Here is a 22,828-nt window from a genome sequence, read left to right as displayed (position 1 = left end):
AAAAATAAAAATAAAAACATGGAAAAATCTTGGCCAATGAAATATGTACGTGGTGTCTATTCAATTAATCAAAAATATTTTTTGCTTGAGAAACTGTGGTGTCAATTATAATAGCATTGATGCAATTTTTGAAATGCTCTAGAGAAATTAATTAAGAGTGAAGAATAAATCACTTTCATAAATAAATGCCATGCACTATTTTCGTGCATGAAGGCTTACTTTCAGAACCCAAAGACATTTGTCTTTTGAAGTTCTTTCACTATTTTCAGTTTCAGTCAACAAAATTAACAGAACAGCTTTTAGCAGAGAAGAAAGAATAGTAACTGTTAACATAGCTGAGAATCATTCTACAAGGGTTCTGTCACAAGTTGGTGGTTTTCTCTTTCTGTTAAGAGCCTGTTAAGAGAAGTTGGTCCCACGGTAATTCATCCTACCCCTGGCTTTCTGTGTTCCAATGGGGAGGTATCCTAGTGACTATATTAGTGGTCTTGAAATGAAGAATGGGTGAAAGATACAGAAGTCTATGAAAAGTATTCAGTGAATGTAGGCAGATAAGAAAGAGAACATAATTTTTTGGTTAAAAATAGAAATTTTGCTATGGGGTGCCTGGGTGGCTAGTAGGTTGAGTGTCTGACTTTGACTCAGATCATGATATCGCGCTTTGTGAGTTCCAGCCCCATGTTGGGCTCTGTGCTGACAGCTCAGAGCCTGGAGCCTGCTTCGGATTCTGTGTCTCCCTCTCCCTCTGCCCCACCCCTGCTCACACTCTCTCTCTCTCTCTCTCTCTCTCTCTCTCAGAAATAAATAAAGATTAAAAACAAATTTAAAGACATACAAATTATGCTCAAGTAATCTAGGTGTGGACTAAATGGGGCTACTCAGCAATACCATGCTTCATGCAGAAGACAGAAAACTAGTCTTTTGAGTAGGCAAGGGTCTGCTTCCCCCACCCCTTTACCTGCTCATTTAGGGGCAACAGGAAGTTCTTTCTCCCCCCAAATATCTCCCTACCTTCTCCAGGGAGAAAATTCTTGAAAATATTAGAGAACTGTTTTTCAAGTTAGCTAATTCTCTCACCCATTAAATCCTTCACACTCCAGTGTGAATGACTTAATCAGGTAACTCTCCTCCAGGACAGAGTTCATTGGGAAAGTGAGAAAAAAGTGGCTTTTTCTTTACCTAGGCCCAGTGTATAAAAGGTGGGCCCTGATGGGAGTCATTTCCTACCACTTTAAGAAAAGCTGCACTTCAAAAGGTGCTCTTTCCCCATGTATCAGTCACAAAAATGGAAGCATACAAGCACTTCATACATAGCTCCCAGTACTCAGCGGTTAAACATAAATAATTCTGTAAATTAAATAATGCAATCTTCAGGGCACATAAGGAACATGTACAGTGTTTTTAAGGACACTTACAATATATCCTCAAAGAATAGTGAAATTGGTCCATAGGACAGAGGTAAATCTGATTCTCGGGTTTTCGTAAATACTACCTCCTGCATATATACGTACTTAAAATTATGCATGTGCTTCATTAAGTATTGAACATAACTGAAGCAGCAGGTTGAGCTGGTTTGCATGAGAATACCCCATAGGCAGTTCCTTCACCATATCCCCATCCCCTTTAATCCCTGCATTAGTCCTGCCTGACTGAGGGGATGCCACTAGATAACTACCAGAGAATGGGCTAGTTGGCAGAGGAGCTGATGATGGTCTACTTGTTGGTCATCACCAAAGTGGAAAAGAGGCCATTCTTGTGGGCGAGCAAGTTTGGAACATTATCACACTCCACTAAAATACCCTCAGAGAAGACTAAAACAAGACCTGCATCCAAAATAGAAGAGACACGGTGCTGGAGAGAAAAGAGAAATGGAAAGACAAGAGTCAGCAAGACGGAAAATGTCCAGGTGATTCATTTAAAAAAGTTATTGTTAAACATTAAGCCTAAATGCGAGCAAGAAACCATCCATCTGCAGACAGGAAGAAGAAAACCATGGCCTACATTAAGTAAGCTATGACAAATACAAAGATGTGAGCGATCCTTCAATTTGGTGCTCAGAGAAAGTATCTGCCTCAGCTGTATCTCATTGATTTCTTTCTTGTTTAAACAGTTAAATGAATAGAGACATAGAAATTAAGTGTAAGTAGTAGCAGAATTGGTAGTCATTTTGAAGAATTTTGCTTCTGAAACTGCTCATCAGATGATCAGATTATCAAAAAGAGAATTACCCCATGTGAATTACCATCTGTGTCTGGTGAAAAAACACAGGCATTCCTGCTGGAATCCTTAGATTTAGGATATCACATCATTAGGGGAGGTAGGCAGAACAGACAGTTTGGGGAAAAACAATATAAAGACTTTTAGAGCATAGCTGTGTGTATGTGTGTGTGTGTTTCACACACACAGAAGCACTGGCAGAGAAATATATCATTCAACGTGCGTATACTTGAATTGCCCAAAAGTTAAGATTATTGAATCTTGGAACAAAACCCAAAGAGGAATAAATAACCCTGTCTCCAATACTTACAGCTATTGTAACAACAGTGCGGTCTGCAAAAGCCGTCATTACCACTTTCTGCAAAATGTTTTCCTGTCAAAAAATAAATAAATTAAGTCTGAATTTTCTCTGGACTTCTTTTTCTTGCCATACTATTCCTCCCTAAGACCAAAGACCCCCAGGCTTCTGAGAATTCCCAGCTCTTGTCTTCTGAGGAAGGTATGACAGCGGGCAGTGCCAGCAGCAAGCTTATGCTGGGTTCTGTATGTGTCTTCAAAAGGCCAATAAAACTCCGTGATCAACCCAGAATGACTGATAGACTTGTTAACCAGGGAACTGGAAGGGGAAAATGAAATTAAATGGGCATGGAAATGCTCACTTGAGTTATACCGAACAGTATGTATTCAAAACTAATAAAATAAAAAACCAATAAAACCCTAAAATGGTGTTAATCTTTGGGTTAGAAAAGGGAAAAAGTAAAAATACATGCCCCAATTCAGATTTTGACCCATAAAAGAAGAACCATCTAGGCAAAAACCATTTTTATCCTCACTACAAACTGTTACCATTATACCCTGAAAGATGTTTTGGGTAATGATTCTCTCTCTCCTAGAGGAAAACTTGATTCCTAAGTCTTCTTAAGTTTATTTATTTATTTTGAGAGAGGGAGAGAGCGAGCGATCAGGGAAGGGCAGAGAAAGAATCCCAAGCAGGCTCCATGCTGTCAGTGCAGAGCCTCATGAGGCTCAATCCCACAAATCATGAGATCATGACCTGAGCCCAAATCAAGAGTCAGACACTTAACCGACTGAGCCACCCAGGCAACCTGATTCCTAAGACTCCTAAGTCTTAATATGAAGACTTCCTTCCAGTTAAGGTGGCCTATCACCCATTAATTCATTCTCCCTTTCTCTCTCATCTCTTTTAAGGCTATATTATACTTACGATAATCCCCAATATTATAAGTCATTAGTAATTAATACTAATTTTGATGTAGTTATGTTTAGTGAATTGGCTTAATTAGAAACTATTTTATATGCTTCAAATTATGTTAACTTTGAGAAGGAGATACAACTTTCTGTAATTGATTAGAATTACTAGAAAGAACTGATGTCAAATTAGCATCTCCATGTATAATTGACTCTTAATAATCATGAAACTGTTTCATATGTCTGGATATTTTTTACCCAACCTAAAGTGTGCAGCAAGAGAATACCGTATGTTTGTGGATGTTTTTTATTTTTGTCCTTTCTGATGCCAAATGTATAATATCAAGTTAACTTGTAAAAGAACAACATTAATTGCTAGCTCATACAGTTTGTGGTTTAATGTGACATTTTCTCCACTCCATCACATTCTTCTAGACAGATCCTTCTTGGGTGTATTTAACAGTTTTAAATAATTTCTTTCAAAAGCTAAAGTTTCTGGCTTGTTCCTGTGATCACACCGAGAAGACCACTGTCAGTTCTAGTGAATCCTTCTTCTTCAAATTGCTTTAGAAAATAATGATTGATTTTGTTTATCAATTTCTATTAAATAGAAATTTGCATACTTCATTTTACAACTTCCATGGCATAAGACTTGAACACTTGAATACAGTACAGTACTGTTGTCAACTGAGCATTGGAATTTTACTGCTTTAAGAATTTATCAAAAACTGGGGTGTCTGGGTGGCTCAGGTGGTGAAGTGTCCGACTTCAGTTCAAGTCATGATCTCATGGTTTGTGAGTTTGAGCCCCACATCGGTGTTGATAGCAGAGAGCCACTTCAGATCCTCTGTCCCCTTCTCTCTCTGCCCCTTCTCTGCTCTCTCTCTCTCAAAAATAATTTTTTTTAAAAAAAGAATTTATCAAAAAGTGATGGCAAGTTTATTTTATGTTTACCGGTAGTAGGAATTGCTTTAAAAGTGTCATGTCTCCTTTATCATAATTTTCAATGTGCTATCATCTGTTGATTAAAGAAATGAATGAGAAGACACTCAAAACAACAGTACTGAGGATTCTGAACCCAGTTGGGGAAAAATAAGTTGTAGTTTTTACGTGTGTCTCTCCAACTCTTCAATTTAAAAAGCGAGCACATTATCTACTCACTGTGGCCATGTCAATGGAAGCTGTTGCTTCGTCCATGATGAGAATGCTGCTTTTGCGGACAAAGGCCCTAGCAAGGCAAAACAGCTGTCTCTGTCCAACGCTAAAGTTCTCCCCACCTTCAGTGACAACTGCATCTACATCAGGGAGAGAAGCAAGGATTTCACTAAAGAAATGCTACTAACATTTTCCTTGAGCAAAGTAGGGGAAAATAGTTATGTCCTACAAGAGCACGCTGGACCTCAGTGTACTGCTGCGAAGATTTCATAGTGGGAGGGCAAAGAGGAATTTTACTTTGGGAAAATGAAGATGATCCTGGGCCATCCTATTTTTGACAACAGATTGTAAATTACCTCCTTATACTAGGATATAAAATACATTCGGCATCTTGAAGACTGGAAGACCTTAGAGGTCATTTAATTACTGAACATAATTATCTAAGGAGATTATTTATTATAATTATCTAAGGCCCAGAGAAATGAAGTGGCTTGCCCGTAATCACATAGCTAATTTGTAGTAGAGCTTGATGAGAAACAGAACATTCTTGACTCTAGTATCCATTCTTTTTTCATTATACCATCCCACTGGACTGTAAGGTCCATGTGGTTAAGGACTGGGTTTTGTTTTTGTCCATCAGTGTGTCCATCTGACATAGTGGCTGAATAAAACATTGTATGGATAGATGAATGTTACATCCTCATTATCATTTTTGTTTGCTTTCATCCATATGTCATAAACTGTCCTACTATGAAGTTAAGATAAATTCTGTTTCCAAAACATCTCTTTTATTAGGTTTCAAACACTTCTTCTTAGGGTCCTGGAGGTAAATTTCTATTGATCATATTCTCATTGCATCAAATTTTTATAATTTTTCATGCTTGGGGGCTATGCCTTTATTCTCCAAATTTTAATTTACATAATAAATAAGGAGGGTGATGGAGGTGATGAATATTCTTCATCAGAGTTGGCCTGAACCAGATCTTTATCAAGCAGTTGATATAATCTTTATGGGGACAATGAGCATAAACAACACTCAATTACATTGTGTAAATACAATCTCCTGTTGCTTACACTGTACCATAACCCTTGAACATCATGCCCATGATTCAAAACAGGTGCATGCATCTTTCATGTGAGTGAAGAGGACTATAAAGTTTTCATTGCCTGTATTCCAACTACTAACGGTGTGAGTGTCTCTACCACAAGAAGGGTATATATGCATTATCAATTTCTCAAGTAGACTTATTGGGCTTACCATGAGAGACGTCAAAAATTATGATAGGAAAGTTCTTCCAGGCCTCTGGAATTGCTCCCACAGTCTAACACTGGCAAGGTCAATAAAACTACCCTTAAAGACATGCTATCTCAATTTCTCTTTGTGGGATGCCTTCGCCTTGGAACCTAATTAAAATCATATTGTTTTTGAGTAGGTCCTCCTAACCAAATAAACTAATAATAAACATGGTTTTATTTTGGAGGCTGATTTTCTTTCTAGATGCCAATATAACACAACCAATATGGGAACTACATGTTATTTATTAAAATTAAAATTTATTAAAACAATTTTATTGAAATTAAAATAAAATAAAATTTATTTATTATTCATTAAAACAATTAAAATTATTTATTAAAATCTAATTTAATAAATGTTTAATTTATTAATACTTAATAATTAAATTAAATTAATATTTAATTTATTACTATTTAATTTAATCAACCATCTCTGATCTTTCTGATTACTTTCTTAAATGAGTTCAGATTTTTTAAAAATGTTTATTTATTCTTGAGACAGAGACAGAGCATGAACAGGGGAGGGACAGAGACAGAGGGAGAAACAGAATTTGAAATAGGCTCCAGGCTCCGAGCTGTCAGCACAGAGCCTGACGCGGCCCTCGAGCCCACGAACTGTGAGATCGTGACCTGAGCTGAAGTTGGATGCTTAACCGACTGAGCCACCCAGGCACCCCATAAATGAGTTCAGATTTTAAGTCCAAAACAATAATTCATTTTTATGAGTTGAAGACTGCATTGTACACTTTGTTGTTTTGGTTTGTTAATCACTTTCTTTCATTATTCAAGTTGTTGTTTTATTCTGTCATCAGTTACTTGCCAGAAGTTGTCCACCTTACTCTTGAGCTAAATTTATATCAGTGATTGTTTGAGTACGTGTTTTATCCTTTACACAGGTGGCTAAAACTGATACTGCAGCAAGGTCATAGAAAATGATGTCTTCACAAAATTATGTTACATAAATATAAGAAACAGTCTCTCCTGGGAACAAAGAAAATGGTTGCCAATGTGGAGAACTGCCTGCTCCTAAATGGTACCTCCACTTTGAACTTAGTAGCCTCTTCAATCCTTTTACTCATTTACTGAGGGTTAGAGGTCATGTATATCATGTGAGTAGAATGATCACAAGGAAATATTCTGATTAAAATGACCTGTACCACTAAAGGTGAAAAGACTGAAGAGTTAAGTGTATTAAGAGGAATATTTTAGAGTGTTCATATAGAACAGAATTTGTTATAAGGTTCATCCTTTTGCATCCCATGCAAATCATTAGATTTTAAGTGTACTAATGACCTTTTGGAAATTATTTTAAATATAAGGGGATTTAATATGAATTATGTAATTCTAGCATAAAATATAGATAGAGATATATAGAATTAATTGCATATATTAAAATAAATGTATTCTTTAGAAAATATACCTAGACCTCCTGGCAGGGATTTGACCATATTCTTCAGCTGAGCAATTTCTAGAGCTTCCCAGAGTCTGTCATCTGTGCATTTACACTCTGGATCTAAATTAAATCTGTAGGGGAAGAAATAAGTTATTTAGTCAATAAATAAAAATAAAGGAATTTTTACATATGCTTGCTTATTGCTATTCTTTCCTGAAAGTGTAAATCCTGGGGTACCCGGGTGGCTCAGTTGGTTAAGCATCCAACTCTTGAAATCAGCTTAGGTCATGATCTCAGGGTCGTGAGATGGAGTCCCTTGTTGGCTCTGTGCTGGGCATGGAGCCTGCTTAAGATTCTCTCTCTCTCTCTCTCTCTCTCTCTCTCTCTCTCTCTCTCTCTTCATTCTACCCCCGGCCCCCTGCACTCACACACGTGTGGTTTCTCTTTTTCAAAAAAAATCTTAAGTCCTGTTTGTTTTGGTTATTATTATATCCCTGGTACCTAGAATAGTGCTCAGGATAGAGCAGGCATTCAATTCATGTTTGATGAATAAATGAATGACCTCAATGTTATGAACAATGTTTTTTGATGATACAGTTAGTATATTTATATGTGAGACATGACATGGTAAAATTCATTATGTGGATTTATCCAGTTTCATATTATATTTAATGTAACTTGAATAATGTCTAGCAAAGTGTTTCCACAGAACTGATGATTATATGGGAACATATAATGATATCTTAGATGAGCTGTGCTGCACCAACCACAATAGTAGTATTCATCATAAATATATTCAGAGATAGAAATTCACTATGGTATCACTAAATAACTTGATACATCCACAACTTTTATTTATTTTCTTAAAATTCTTTTTTTTTAGAGAGTGTGAGTGGGGGAGGGGCAGAGAGAGAGGGAGACACAGAATCTGAAGCAGGCTCTGAGCTGTCAGCACAGAGCCCAACGTGGAGTTCTAACTCACAAACCATGAGATCATGACCTGAGCCAAAGTTGGACTCTTAACCCACTGAGCCACCAAGGTACCCCTACACAACTTTTAATTAAAATGATTTTACAGCTGAATATTGAGCAACCTTACATACATTTTCTCTTCAAGACAAAAAGAAGTGGCAAATACTTCTTTGTAATTAAGGTAGAGGAGGGGAGCCAGAGAGAACAAAGGTTGTATGGAATGAGAGACATGACCCGGCAGATAATGCCATGGTGGGGTTTGGAGTCAGACGAACATTATTTGGAATTGGAGTTCTACCACTTACTAAGTGTATAAACATGGACAAATTAGAGCTTCTCTGAGGTTTAAAATTCTCGTATGTAAAATAAGGATAATAATATGTATACTAGAGCAATGCTTTGAAGATTTAATGAGACAATATATTCAAAGCACTTAGCAGATAGTAGATACCTAGATACTGCCATTCTTTCTTTCTTTCGTTTTCTTTTTTTACTGTGGGAAACCATAAACTAGGTATCGAGAAGATTGTAGCGGCTTCTTAAAAGCAATTTTGGCTGAAAGAGTAATTGTGAGGGATAGGGGAGCCAAGGGATTCACTGAACTTAATATCTGCTGAGCCCAGGCCAGACGCATAAGCAATAGGCAGGATATCTGTAAAGGCAGAACACCTTAGAAATGTCTGTCAACAATCGCTGCTCCAAGTACAGAAGAAAAAGCAGCTTTTGTGGAGTCAAACTTAAAGAGCAGAGCTCCTAGAAATATATAAGGGACTGGCTTCTATAGGTTAATTCAGCAACTCTAGGGTTTCCCAATCCAAACTGTTGGTCAGAATATTTGATCTTATCATCCTTATTTTGTTTGATTGATTGCTTTTTTATTTTTAATTAAAAACAAAATTGTATTTTAAGTAGGGCCACACCCAATGTGGGGCTTGAATTCACAGCCCTGAGATCAAGTGGCTTGCTCTATCCACTGAGCCAGCCAGGTACCTCTCTGATCTTATCATCCTGATAACATCATTCACACCTACCTGAAAAACAGTTCTGAGTAAAACCCTCCCATGAGCCAAAAGGTAAATCCTGAGGCATACAGGTTTCTGTTGAATACATCACCTACCTAATAGAACCACTGAATAGTATTGGATCCTGCAAAATGATTGAAAGTCTAGAACGTAGTGTGTGCAGTGGTAGTTTTGAAATGTCTATCCCATCAATGACAATCTTTCCTGTTAAAGAGAAACAAAAATTATAAGCACGTAGGAAAATCAAAAGAAAAACAATATTATTTACAAATTGAAAGTACTTGCCGGGTTCAGGGTTGAAACTCAGAAGATAAAGCTTTCCATTTAAGTATTAAAAACATCATTATGCATCTCTAAGAAAAATATACATTTTGGTGATATTTTATCTTATGTATTTTCCCTTAAAGAGATTCTCAGTTTCCATTCAATTTCTGTGGTTCATACAAACCAAAAGTACTTTTTCTCCTTAATGGGTCTTCTTTCTTCTGATATTCCTTTACCCTCCTTCCCTGTTTATTTTCCTTCACAAGATACTCTATATACATTTACCTATCTGTTTTAATTGTCTTTTTCTCCTAACCACAATGATAACTCCTTGAAGACAGTGATTTTTATCTAAATTATTTACTCTTGTATTGATTGAACAGAACATTGCTTTGCAAATAAGAAAGGAAATTCTATGACATACAAATCAAATTTTAATGAATTTCTCCATACTGTGTTTAGACTTATCAGAGACTTGTGCAATCTTGATGTTTTTTCCTCAAATTGATAAGCTATTTTATCATATCACTTTGTGTAAAGACAGTATTGCCCTATGAAATGAGTGGCCAGGTGAAAAATGGCAGGTGGGAGTCTCTTTTCCAGCTAGATTTAGATTCAAGAAGAAGCAAAGTGATCAACTTAAACTTTCTTTTGGGAGTACCACATTATCTATTAAAATCTTAATAGCTTAATGCTAAATAAGAGAATCAGTCATTGAAAGTTCACATGGAGCCTAAAATCATGTTTCTGGATTCGTGAGGAAGGAAAAGGCTAATCTAATATGTACAGTTACAGCCACAGGTTTTTTGTTTTTGTTTTTGTTTTTTGAATGAAAAGTGTCAATCAATTGTCTTTGGATTATGTCATTGACTTACAATGCAAAGCCACTGAAAGTCCTCAAAGTACCTGTGTATTATTACTTGCCATGGAAGGGCAGGCTGCTAACCCAGTGGCTGATGCCTACTCTGCTTCTGAGTCTAAACCCTGAAGAGACTTCAATTCCTGTTCATCTGCGCTGTTCATAAACTGACCTCTTTATCTCACAAAGCTGTTGTGTAGATTACATTAAGTAATATAAACTGTCAAGTATAATAAAAATGTGAAGTACTATAATTGTCAGCATAATCATTTCAGATAATAATAGGAAGCACTTCCTTGAGCTCATGATCAAGCACATTGCTGGATCCCCTTTTATTCAAGATTACTTATGTGCTGGGCTATTTATAGGCCACTTGATAGACTAAATAATGTGACATATTTTTTCTAAAGCAAAGATTAAATTATTTCCACGTATCATATTATTAGTAATTTTGTGGATGCATAAACATTTTTGTATGTTTTCAACATGTGCTTGGCAGTTTGCAGCTTTGCTGCCTCACAAAATGTTCAACATCATTAAACCATGTTACTAAGATGATAGTAAGAGTCATGCAGCAAAATTAATAATGTAGATTACTTATCTCCTTGCATTTTTTTCCTTTGATGGGAATGGATATATTTTTAGTTTCCCCTATTCCTTTCTCTTAAAATGCGACCTGAATCTACTGCTGTTCAAAATGGATGGTACTGTTTTCGTTTTACCAGTTTATTAGAATTCTTCAACGTTTTTTTTTTTTGTTTTTTTGTTTTTTTGTTTTTTAATTTATTTTTGGGACAGAGAGAGACAGAGCATGAACGGGGGAGGGGCAGAGAGAGAGGGAGACACAGAATCGGAAACAGGCTCCAGGCTCCGAGCCATCAGCCCAGAGCCCGACGCGGGGCTCGAACTCACGGACCGCGAGATCGTGACCTGGCTGAAGTCGGACGCTTAACCGACTGCGCCACCCAGGCGCCCCTAGAATTCTTCAATAACAGTCTCTAGAGTTGAGTTCAAGGCTAATAATTTTATTAGCAATTCTATGTTCATTCTTTACTTCTAGAGTGTTTATCTGGGACACCTACCTCAAGCCATGGGTTGCAGGACACAAAGTCCTTATAAATATTCGCTTGTTATTTCTGCAGGATTAGGTAAGTTGATGTTGCATTTTTTTAAGGAAAATCACCACATAGTCATGAAAAAAAACTGAGTTAGTAACTCACCATCAAATATATCAACCATTCTGAAGAAAGCCAGAGATAATGATGATTTCCCACTGCCAGTTCGGCCACATATGCCCACCTAAAAAAGCAAATGTCACCCAAAGAGAAGAGGACACAGAAAATGGGCAAAAGTAGTTTTAATTTAGACAAGATACCATGGTGAAACTGCATTTCTATTTAAATAGTTATAATAAATCATTATTCTTTTCCTAGGGTTCCTTTATGTATTATCATTAAGATGAAAACATAGAATCCTCACCAATCTTCAATGACTTCATTCTAGCTCTTTTTATGTGTATGTGGTTGTGTTGTTTTTCCTTTATGGCTTAATTTTTGTGTTTAGTGTATTGTTGGTCTAATAAGTAAGTATTCAACTTTATCTTAGAAGTGATGATATTATAACAAACAAGACTGATTCAATTTTTTTCTGCACATTTTCTCTTTTTAAAGTAACTAAAACAAACCATTTTGGGACTAGAGCTAGTACAAATGCAAAATTTCTCAAGGGATGTCCAATATGGCTTTGAGCCAGAAGCCAAAAATTTGGAAAAACACATGTATTGTTGATTTCCCTGATCTTCGTGGGAGACTAATGAATGGCAATATAACTTAGAGAACATGTATTTTATCCTGATCCTATCTCCCCTCTCTTTTATGTAGATAATTTGATCTGTAAAGTACCAGGAGTGTTACATGAGCCCAGTGAGAATGTACTTGGCTGGATGTCTGAAGAGCTTAGGTAGTGATAAAATGGCTCCATCAAAGGTTTTGTATGAAACAAATGGCAATGAATTCCATACCTTTTGCCCAGGTTTGATGTAAGCCTTGACGTGTTTAAGAACAGGTTTCAGATTATTTTCGTATCTGACACACAGATCATGAATCTTGATCTCCCCTTCCTGTGGCCAATGTTCTGGAACTTGAGAAGGGTCTGGGGGGTGAGGGTGGAGTAGGGGAAGTCAGAGAGAGAGGAAGAGAGAGTGGAATGGAGGGAGGGAGAAAGGGACAGAGAGAGAGAGAAAAGGAAGGAGAGAGTGACAGAAAGAAACATACGCATACTGATATACATTTATACATACAAACATATACTTTTTTGGTAAATTTAAAGTAATACTGAACCAAATGCTATGTCTTTTTAAAATTAAAATTACATTCAGAGTAAAGGCCTATTGATTAAGAACTTCCAAAATAGTTATTTTGTGTTTGTTTTGGAGCATGAACTATCATGTTTTTTCTGCATTCCATAACTTGATTCTCTTTAAGATAGTTATTCATTCCTTTGTTCAGTCAGTCAGTCATGAAACATCTGAGTACTTAAAATGTGAGAGGTATTGTGCAATGTGTTGGAAATATGGAGATGAAAGACACACCTCATGGTGCTCACTGTGTCCTGGGGGAAGCATACAAGTAAGTTGGTGTCTGCAACACTGCAAGGAGAGTCAGTGATGGAGGCCAACCCAAGGTGCTCTGGGAGCACAGATGGTGGTAACCTGAGAGTTCCGGGAGGGTTTCCAGAGGAGATGGCGGCTGAGATGAGTCTTACAAGGATAAGGGGTGGTGAAATTTGTTTCAAATATATATAAAGAGAAAAAAAGATAAAAAGAAAACCATAGAAAGAAACCATAGTATGTTGGTATGGCCAGAGTAAAAGGTGTGTAGATAGATGATGAGAGATGAGACTAGGGTAGGTGGGTAAGGATCGACTAATGAGGAGTCTAGTGATCTTAGCTTAACTTATCTGGGTTCTGTCCTTGAAGATCTGGATAGCTATTGAAGTATTTAGGCAGAAGAATGCATTTTAAGCATGAAATTAAGAAAGATCATTCCGTCTTCAGTATTGAATTTCCTGCCAATTTTATTCTAGCAAAGCTGAGAATCTCAGTGAGTAGTTTTAAGATCCAAGTTTCTTGACATCTAAGTTAAATTGATCTTGAGAAAGAAAACACAATAGTACATAGTTTAGGCTGGTAACTAATGTAATAAAGTCCAAATACTTTTCATAATTCTCTTTAAATATTACTAAGTAATATCTATTTGGATTCTGGTTGTATCCAAAACTTTTCAGGCCTAAGTAGTCATATTATTTCAGGTATACCTTATAAAGCAAAGTCAAGATGAGAAGGGATTCTCTGGATATTAAAGTGGAAAACAAAAGCAAAAAAGACAGTGTCTGACACACAACTATCATTTATATAAAATAAACACTTAAGTGAAACAAAATAATATTCAGAACAATACCCATGGTGCCTTCATAGTTCTCAGACTCCATAGTTAAGAAACTGTTCACTTTCTTCACTGCCCCCATTTGGACCTCCAGGTCAGCCAAGTTCCTCACAACCCAATTCAAATAATTGGTTATCTGTGTCAGGTGACAAAAAAGTTAACACGTTTAAAATAAAGTAGCGATCTTTGTAATCACTGGATATTTTAGGATAGGATGACTTGGACAGTTAGTGTACATCATGTGCTATGACTTATAAGTGCTGCAAGATATCAGAGACCAGGGAGGGTATCATGGGATAAAGCAGGCAAAGAAAGTGTCCACTCTTCTTCAAGTGTCCTCAAATGTCAGTGTTGTGTAAACTGTCCCCTGCTTCCCTGCACAAGTTGTATTACCTGTTTGTACTTCTCTCATTTATATTCATATTCATTTTAGTTTCTCAGAATGGGTTGTGAACGACTTAGGACAGGGATTTCACACCTCGGGAGTGCTATCACCATAGAGTTTGAGCAGTTTCTAAAAACTGACTCACAGTATAAGAACTGAATCCACACTGTCCTAAAATGCTGAGCTTGTGCCCCATCCTACCATTATTTGCAAGATGTCATTTCATTATGAATTTCAAACTGCTCCTCTAACATCCATGAATAAGAACTGACGATGACTATAGAAAGCACCTCCAACACTACATGAAAAGAGACATTTTCATCCATACCTACCGTAAGTGCATACAGAAGACCCAAGCCCACCAATCCAGAATTGGAAGACCCGCTGATGGATGCAATGGAAGCAGTGAGGACAATGCAAGCTCCCAAATAATCCTAAAAAGGAGCAAGTAAAAAAAAATGCTAAAAGATTTTCGTCGAGTTCTCAAACAAAAGGTACCAATCAATTTAGAGAGGTGGGTACTAAGACAGTACACATAAATTTCAGGAGAAGGTTACCTAAGATGTGGATGAATGACAACTCACAATATTAGGGCTGGAGTGGGAGTAATTCAGCACTCTCATTGCATCTGTGCAGAAATGGATTCATACAAGTTAAATAACTTGCCGGAAATTAAGCTGCAGTTGGTGGCACCACCAGGATCAGACAATAGGGTTTCTTTTTCTCCTCCCCCACCCTTGCTATAGCATTGTGTTGCCGGACAAGTAATTATTTCGAAACTTGATTTACTACCTTCAATTTCATGTGTGCTTATGTCAGGGTTGTGATCTAGCTCCCTTGTGCTATATAGTAAGGGCTTGGCAGAAATTTGCATCTGGTTAACTTTAGATTCTTGTCTAAACTGTTTGTCAAATATCTAGGCTTAGAGTTTGGGACATTAAGTCTCCAGATTCCATGTAAATAAGGATAAGGGTTTATATTTGTTCTTAAATGGGAAGTGTGGGCCTGTCTTAGAGCATCTGGATGAGCTATGACTCAATGGTAAACTCTTTTGTGAAATTTTTAAAAGTTCACTGAGGCCAGTCTTTATCTCAAATAAGAAACAGGGCACAACCATCCATTTTCAAACACCTTGTTCCTTCCCATTTCCCAGCACTCTTAGTCATTGTTATGTCTTATCATTTGTAAAAGAAATCTTTCAAACTTTTCATGCTGATGAGTCACATGTTCCAGAAGCAGGTAGCATTTCAGGCACGAGCACTTCTACAGTTATTTTAAGTCTCATCTCACTTGTGACCTTTCAAGTCGAGATATGTCTCTGATCCCTCAAAAAAAAAAAAAAAAGCCAAATAACTAGATGCTAAGACATTAATGACAGCAAAAAAAAAAAAAAAAAAAAAAAAAGACTTTAATGACAGTAATGGACTGCTTAACATGCTGGAGTAACAAGTGAAGTTACTCAAATCATCTCCCATGTGAGCTTTCCTAACTCTTTTTAAAACAGCTCCAAAGACCTAGTTCTTGAGGAGCAATCAGTAATCCCAGCCTTGAAATCAGAGATCTGGGCTCAGACCCTGACTTTGCCAATTACCAGACAAATAATTTAAACCCCTTTGAAACTCAGTTTCTTTGGAAAATAGAAATGATACCTAATTCAAAGACTTTGAAAGGACTAAAAAAGATTAAATGCCCGTTAGATTTCACCACCTCCATGTATCAGGATGTCTTTTTTCCTCTGGATGATTTTCAAACGTTTGAAGCAAGCTTAGAAGTTTATGTGCATCATAAAACATCAAAGGTTAAAAGAGGCACTAAAATTTAATTCCATAATGATTCCCATGATCTTTATAAAGAATAAAGAAAGAAATCATGCAGAGTTACTCTCTTGAGGCAGTAAATTCCAAAGAGGTAGTAAATGCTCCTTGGATTGCTTCTTCCAATGGGACCATGTGTTAACAACTTGTCACATCCCAATTAGACAGTTCTTCTTCATTTTCCCTTTATTTGAAGCAACAACTACATGGATGCATAATCTAACCAGTCTGGGCCACTCTTACATCTTACAAATGCCAACATGCTCCCAAAATACTTCTAAAATATTTACAGCAATATGAATTTTTCCTTCCAGCCCTCTGTCTAAAGTTAGTACTTTTGAAGTTATGCTGTAAATTTGTAATTTCTATATTATCTTTTTAAAAAGGACTTATAAAAAGTTTCTGTGATAAGTACCAGAAAGCAAGTTAGTATCAGGGGATACTTTGAGCAAGGTCCTCCTTCTCAGTTTGATATAAATAAATACACCATTCAGCTTCTGAGAAATTTCTGTGGGTAATGTACACATTAAGGCTTTGAAACAAGGCACATTTTTATTAATTTCTATTCTCTACTTTCTCCCAGCTGGCCTTATTGGGAAGAAGAGCCTCATTCATTCATCTATTGATTTATTCATACATTCATTCATTTATTTTCAAGTCTTAAATTCCATTTAGTTAACATATAGTATAATATTAGTTTCGGGAATAGAATTTAGTCATTCATCACTTACATACAACACCCAGTGCTCATTACAAGTGTCCTCCTTAATGCCCATCACCCATTTAACCCATCCCCCCAACCTTCTCTCCAGCCACCCTGTTTGTTCTTTATGGTTTACAGTCCGTTTTATGGTTTGCCTCTCTCTTTCCCCCACCCCTACCATATTCATCTGCTTCATTTCTGAAAATCCACATATGTGTGAAATCATATATGGTATGTGTCTTTCTCTGATTGATTTAATTCAGTTAGCATGATACACTCTAGCTTCATCCATGTTGTTGCAAATGGCAAGATTTCATTCTTTTTTATGGCTGAGTAATATTCCATTATATATGTCTACTACAACTTCTTTATCCATTCATCAGTTGATGGAAATTTGGGCTTTTTCCATAGTTTGGCTCTTGTTGATAATGCTGCTAAAAACATCTGGATGCATTTGTCCCTTCGAATCAGTATTTTTGTATCTTTTAGGTAAATATCTAGTAGTATAATTGCTGGATCATAGGGTGGTTCTATTTTTAATTTTTTGAGGAACCTCCATATTGTTTCCCAGGATGGTTGCACCAGTTTGTATTGCCACCAGCAGTGTAAGGGGGCTCCCTTTTCTCCACATCTTCGCCAACATCTGTTGTTTCCTGTGTTGTTAATTTTAGCCATTCTGAAGGTATGAGATGGTATCTCGTGGTTTTGATTTGTATTTCCCTGATGATGAATGAAACTGAGCATCTTTTCATGTGTCTTTAGCCATCTGGATGTCTTCTTTGGAAAAGTGTCTATTCATGTCTTCTGCCCATGCCTTAACTGGATTATTTGGTTTTTAGGTGTTGAGTTCGATAAGTTCTTTATAGATTTTGGATACTAACCCTTTATCTTTCTGCTGTGCAGAAGCCTTTTATCTTAATGAGGTCCCAACATTCATGTTTGCTTTTGTTTCCCTTGCATCCCTAGACATATCTAGTAAGAAGTTGCTATGGCTGATGTCAAAGAGGTTGCTGCCTCTGTTCTCCTCAAGGATTTTGATAGTTTCCTGTCTTATATTTAGGTGTTTCATCCATTTTGAATATATTCTTGTGTGTGATGTAAGAAAGTGGTCCAGTTTCATTCTTCTGCGTGTTGCTGTCCAGTTTTTCCAATACCTTTGTGGAAGAGACTTTTTCCATTGGATATTTTTTCTTGCTTTGTCAAAGATGAGTTGACCATATGGTTGTGGGTCCATTTCTGGGTTTTCTATTCTGTTCCATTGATCTGTGTGTCTGTTTTTATACCAGTACCATACTGTCTTGATCACTACAGCTTTATCCAGACTTGTGATGCCTCCAGCTTTGCTTTTCTTTTTCAAAATTGCATACATTCTTTTAAAAATATAACAACAAAATAATCACTGAGTCTCAACAATGGAAATTAGACAGTAGCCCTAATATAAACATTATAAAGGAAATGCAAAACATTATGTACTCAATCGCTCTGTCTCCTTCTCTCTCTTTTTCTCTTTCTCTCACCCCTCTCCCCTTCCATTAAAATGACTATGGAATCGTTATACTTTATATTGGGGCTTAGATTCACTTGTTATAGAACTAAATGGTAAATGCAATTAGATGATTATTTAAATTATTTTCTATTACATTAAAATGGTAATTCTGGTAATAGATAGTTTACCCTGGCAATAAAGCCAGCAAGAGAAGTAAAAACAGATGAAGGAGGGAAAGGAAAAGGCTGATCAATAAGTTTGAGTTAATATATATTTTCTGGCTCTCTTTCATATGGCTAATGTTTTTAAAACTGCTTGTAAGGTTTCCAGTATGATAATTAGACACTATTATTTTAATTATTATCACAGTAAATAAAATATACCAAAATTTACTTATAAGAGATAATGTTTTTGGTTTTTTGGTTTTAAGAGATAATGTTTTTGACATCTCAGTGATAAGGCATAGCTTCTTAAAGTACATTTATAGCACATTTTCAGTGGATGAACCCATTTTCAAAATCTACAGTCCACTAAATTCGAATAGATATGAGGGCTTAAAAGCCAGGATGTCTGTACCTATATCAAAGCTATATCAAAGTTATTTTATTTATAATAAAAATATTCTTTATCTTTTTTTTTTTAGAAAGTACTATCCATGTTGTCTTCTGGTTAGACCAAACTAGATATTTTCAGTTCACTCCTAGATTATTTCCACTGCTCAAAGAAACTTTTTTGTAATGAATTTGGAATTTTTTGGAGGCATTTGATCAGAATTTTACCTTGATCTGCATAAGAAAGGAAGCTGCTTTGTGCACAATGTTTATAATGAGAACTCATAGCAAAAATACTAAATTCTATTAACTTCCCTTCAAATAGGACAAGAGTATAGGTGTGTGAAATTGGTGGATAATGTAAGAGTTTATGCTAGCTCCCTACTTTTTGTTTCTTTACCATTAAACTTAAGCAATGTAATGAATTACAAAGTGATTGTACAGTTATACCTTCTTTCCTTTCTTCACAAATATGTGAACAACAAAATGGCTTCAAGGCAATTAATTAAGAAAGGAGAAGCAGCTGGTCTGAATAACTCACACAGGAGATCAAATACTTAGCACTTAGTGGTCACTAGGCAGCATTTATTCTACTGCTAAGTCCTTACACATACTAATCAATCAATTCACTGAATAAAAGCACCTGTGGTCAAAACGATACAATGGAATGACAAATTCAGTTTAGGAAATAGAAGCTACTGCTTATGTGAACTGCCAGTTCTCAAAGAGGTCCCCACCAGAGGACCTTTTATCTATCTAGTGATAAATTATAACTTCCATCGAGTTTGTGAATTCAACACTTCCCTCCAGAAGAGAAGCCTTTGATTTTCAAAGCTAAAAGAGAGGCCTCTTCTTGGATTTCCAGTGATTCAATGGCATCTATCTATCTTTTCTATAGTGAAAACTATAATTCTATAAAACAGACTTGCAAATAGTTAATAGAGATTCAATCTCTTTCCTTTTGTAGCCCTCAGAAGTACTGGTCTATGGCACCACTGAGTATCTGGGGGAATATATCAGGGCCTCCAAAGTATAAGATCAGTGCACACCTGTCTGTTGTGGAGTTATGAACACACAAAACAGCTCTGTGCTGCTTCATAAAACAGGCTCTCGTGCAAGCTCACCCTGAATACTATTTTCACTTCAGTCTGTTGATTCTAAAGACTTTCTTTTTGGCTTCCTGATGTGAATTTTCTTTTATCCTTTCACCACACAGCAAGACAAAGCCTTGGAAAGACAGCCTTTAGATAGAGTTACACAATTTTCGCAAGTGGAAACACCGGTGCCAAAGAACTGGAAGTGTTTAGTGCAGAGGGCTGAAGAGAAAACGCCATGTCGAACCAGAGAACATAAGCAGCATTCAAAGGTTAGGCTGTAGTGACACTCTGCACGTGATTGTGGCCCCCTCCACTTGGCACCCACAGGAAAAGTGCTCCCCTCTCTGCCAAAGCAACCTGGGTGGTCACGGTCTTGCTAGTTTTCCTCCAGCCAATTATTTTCTTTTAGACTCTTGTCCTTTTTCGATGTGAGTGTATGGTGACCTTTATCTATTTTTGCTAATTCGGAAGGAGTATGAAATGAATACAGTGGTCAGGGCTACATCTTCCATAGGGAAAGCTGTTCACTCAGAGAAGGGGAATAACTTGTGATTGTCTTAACTCTCACTTAAGTTGATGAGGGAAAGAAATGAGAGCCATATATTTAAAATAAATTAGAGAATGGACAAAAATTGGATGGGGCTCATGGATCTTCCCGAATCCCACAAAAGGTGGTTTTCTCTGGTTTCCCTTCCTTTCTTCTTGAGATTTTCCATCCAGGGAATCCAGTGACATTGCTTTTGAAAGCTCAAATTGAGAATGAAGAGAAAGGGAGGCAAAAATAGCCACAGAAGACCACGATAAATTTTCTCCCCTTTCTCTTCATTAAGGTGATGAGTGAATTAGAATTGGTGAAATCCCTAGATCTGCATCAGGATCTCCCCTCACACAGGAGAGCAAACACTTGCTTCTTCTGATTCATGCCCAATGCCCCAACCTTCCTTGTACCACTTTAGTTGTGTTTCTGCTCTGAGAACTCCAAGAATATTTGCTATAAGCAAATATTTTTCTTAATTTGCTGAGTAATATGGCAAAGAATAGAGAAAGGAGGAGTTATGTCAATACTGTGGGTTAAGTAAGATCAAAGCAGATTCACTGCAACAAATAGAAGTTTTCATTACTTATTTTTTTAATGACTTACAAGAATATGTCCACAGCTGTCAGGGTCAGAGAAGAGTTCACACCCTAGTCTCCAAGGTCCTATATCTCAACATTCATGTTTCTGACAAAAGGTCCATTTATTTCAAGCTGAAATTGTGTCTCCAGTGATGTGGACATGTCCACAGGAGGACAGTAGTAATGAGTTCTTTATATGTATACAATTCAGAGAAAGGTTATTTCCTAATAGGAGTTATCTAGTTAATTTATTCAATACTCCTCCTGTAGCACATGTTCTTGGATTACAGCATTTATATTCAAATAAATATTCTGATATTTACATACTCTAAATAACATCCTGGTTCTAATGAACACTCTCAATGTACTCAGAGAAAAAAAACAGAAAGAGAGTGAATCTGACTAGTTTTAAGTTGGATCACTGAGGGCTGTCTAGAGGGTGTGTGTGTGTGTGTGTGTGTGTGTGTGTGTGTGCGTGCACACCTATATAAACCTATATAATCCTATATAAACTTATTGACACACACAATTAGGCAAAAGAGACAAATCATATACAAAAGACTGTGGAACTTGATTTCTGTCTGCAGATATGCCTGGAAGTTTGCAATGAATCAACAAGTTCCTTACAAAATTTACTTTTATCCATAAGAAATAGAAGCCAAAGATTCCTTATTTATTTTTGTATTGGTTTTTAAGGGAGAGCTCTGGTAATGAGATTAGACAGCAAATGTTGGAAGGATTATAATACACAGAAAACAAAGACAAGACATACTAACAAATGTATTATAAAGGAACAAAATAGATAGCAAAGTCTGCCCTTCCTGTTTCAAATACCAGTATTTTCTTTCAGTTTCTACAGTTGGAACTAGAATTCTTTTACATTCAGGTTGGTCTGCTGCCTTTTCACTTGGGGGTTAAAGTAACGGGCCATGAGTCAAACTGAACTAAGCCATTCTGAATCTGGCCACTCTTCCTCTCTAATTTTTCCTGACTTCCCCTTTTTTGGCAGTCTGAAGGCTCTAATATCTTGTCTTCTGGCTATGAGAGTAGAACATACGGTTTGCTTGAAGATTCTTGTTAAACACTTGTCCATTAACCTGACAGTAGGAAGTGCGAAAGAGCAGAAACAGGAGTCGAGTCACACATTCACCTCAAATCCAAAGCAAACACACTTGCCCCTTAAAAAACATGCTTGATCTCCAAGTTAAGAAAATCAGATAACAAAGGTAACTACTGATATTTTCCCTTGTGGTTTGGGGACATTCTTTCATTAAGCTATTTCATGATTAATTCTGTTATTCAGATATGATTGGGTTTTTTTCTTCCTTAGAGAAAACAAATTTAAACAAACAAATAGAAGCTTAAAACGAGGAATTAGGGTCTGGATAGGATCTAGAAATAAGGTCTTAGTCTGGTTATAAATCCTAAGCAATACTTCATCTGCTTTCATGCTATCTATATATAGGTAATTTAGGAGACATTTTGTCCTGCCCCCAGAGCTACCTGGAAGGAATTTCTTACCAACAACCAATCTAAAATTTGTAAAATATAATTGTCTTATGTCACTGAATAATTTCTATATTATTACCAATATAGTGGAAAAGAATCTCTAAACCAGCGGAAAATCATGACAACTAAAGCTCACAGGGGGCTCTAAGAATCTATATCAATTTGTATCCGTCTATCAACAACTCACGATTATAACCTAGCTTCCTTCATTTTAACCTCATCAAATTCCTTTCACTATCTGCCCTCTCTGGTCTGTTGAGTTTTGAAAGCCTGCATACAGTAGGGATGCTTAATTAGTAGACGCGATGTCCTTACAATAGTACAGATAAACTTACTTTTC

The 22,828-nt window shown here is 36.6% G+C and overlaps 1 protein-coding gene across 7 annotated transcripts in view; it reads right to left on the bottom strand.

Annotated features, from left to right (window-relative positions):
• ABCC9 (ATP binding cassette subfamily C member 9) overlaps nt 1–22,828 on the bottom strand; it is a 129,456-nt gene that overhangs the window by 3,141 nt on the left and 103,487 nt on the right. For 5 of the 7 annotated variants that reach the window (XM_019452193.2, XM_019452192.2, XM_019452195.2 and 2 more), the window contains 8 exons: nt 14,545–14,646; nt 13,843–13,963; nt 12,405–12,535; nt 11,605–11,683; nt 9,357–9,465; nt 7,295–7,398; nt 4,588–4,721; nt 2,528–2,590 (listed from right to left, as the gene is read on the bottom strand). In XM_019452193.2, the coding sequence (XP_019307738.1) occupies nt 2,528–2,590; nt 4,588–4,721; nt 7,295–7,398; nt 9,357–9,465; nt 11,605–11,683; nt 12,405–12,535; nt 13,843–13,963; nt 14,545–14,646 (843 nt within the window). Of the gene's footprint in view, nt 1–1,675; nt 1,852–2,527; nt 2,591–4,587; nt 4,722–7,294; nt 7,399–9,356; nt 9,466–11,604; nt 11,684–12,404; nt 12,536–13,842; nt 13,964–14,544; nt 14,647–22,828 lie in introns of all 7 variants that reach the window. The other 2 variants (XM_019452196.2, XM_019452198.2) reach the window with 1 other exon arrangement.

Source organism: Panthera pardus, unplaced genomic scaffold (assembly GCF_024362965.1).
Source record: "Panthera pardus isolate Hobbes unplaced genomic scaffold, ASM2436296v1 HiC_scaffold_6, whole genome shotgun sequence".
Lineage (NCBI taxonomy): Eukaryota > Metazoa > Chordata > Mammalia > Carnivora > Felidae > Panthera > Panthera pardus.
Note: the sequence above shows the minus strand (reverse complement) of the source record. Positions and strands in the feature narration are given on the sequence as shown.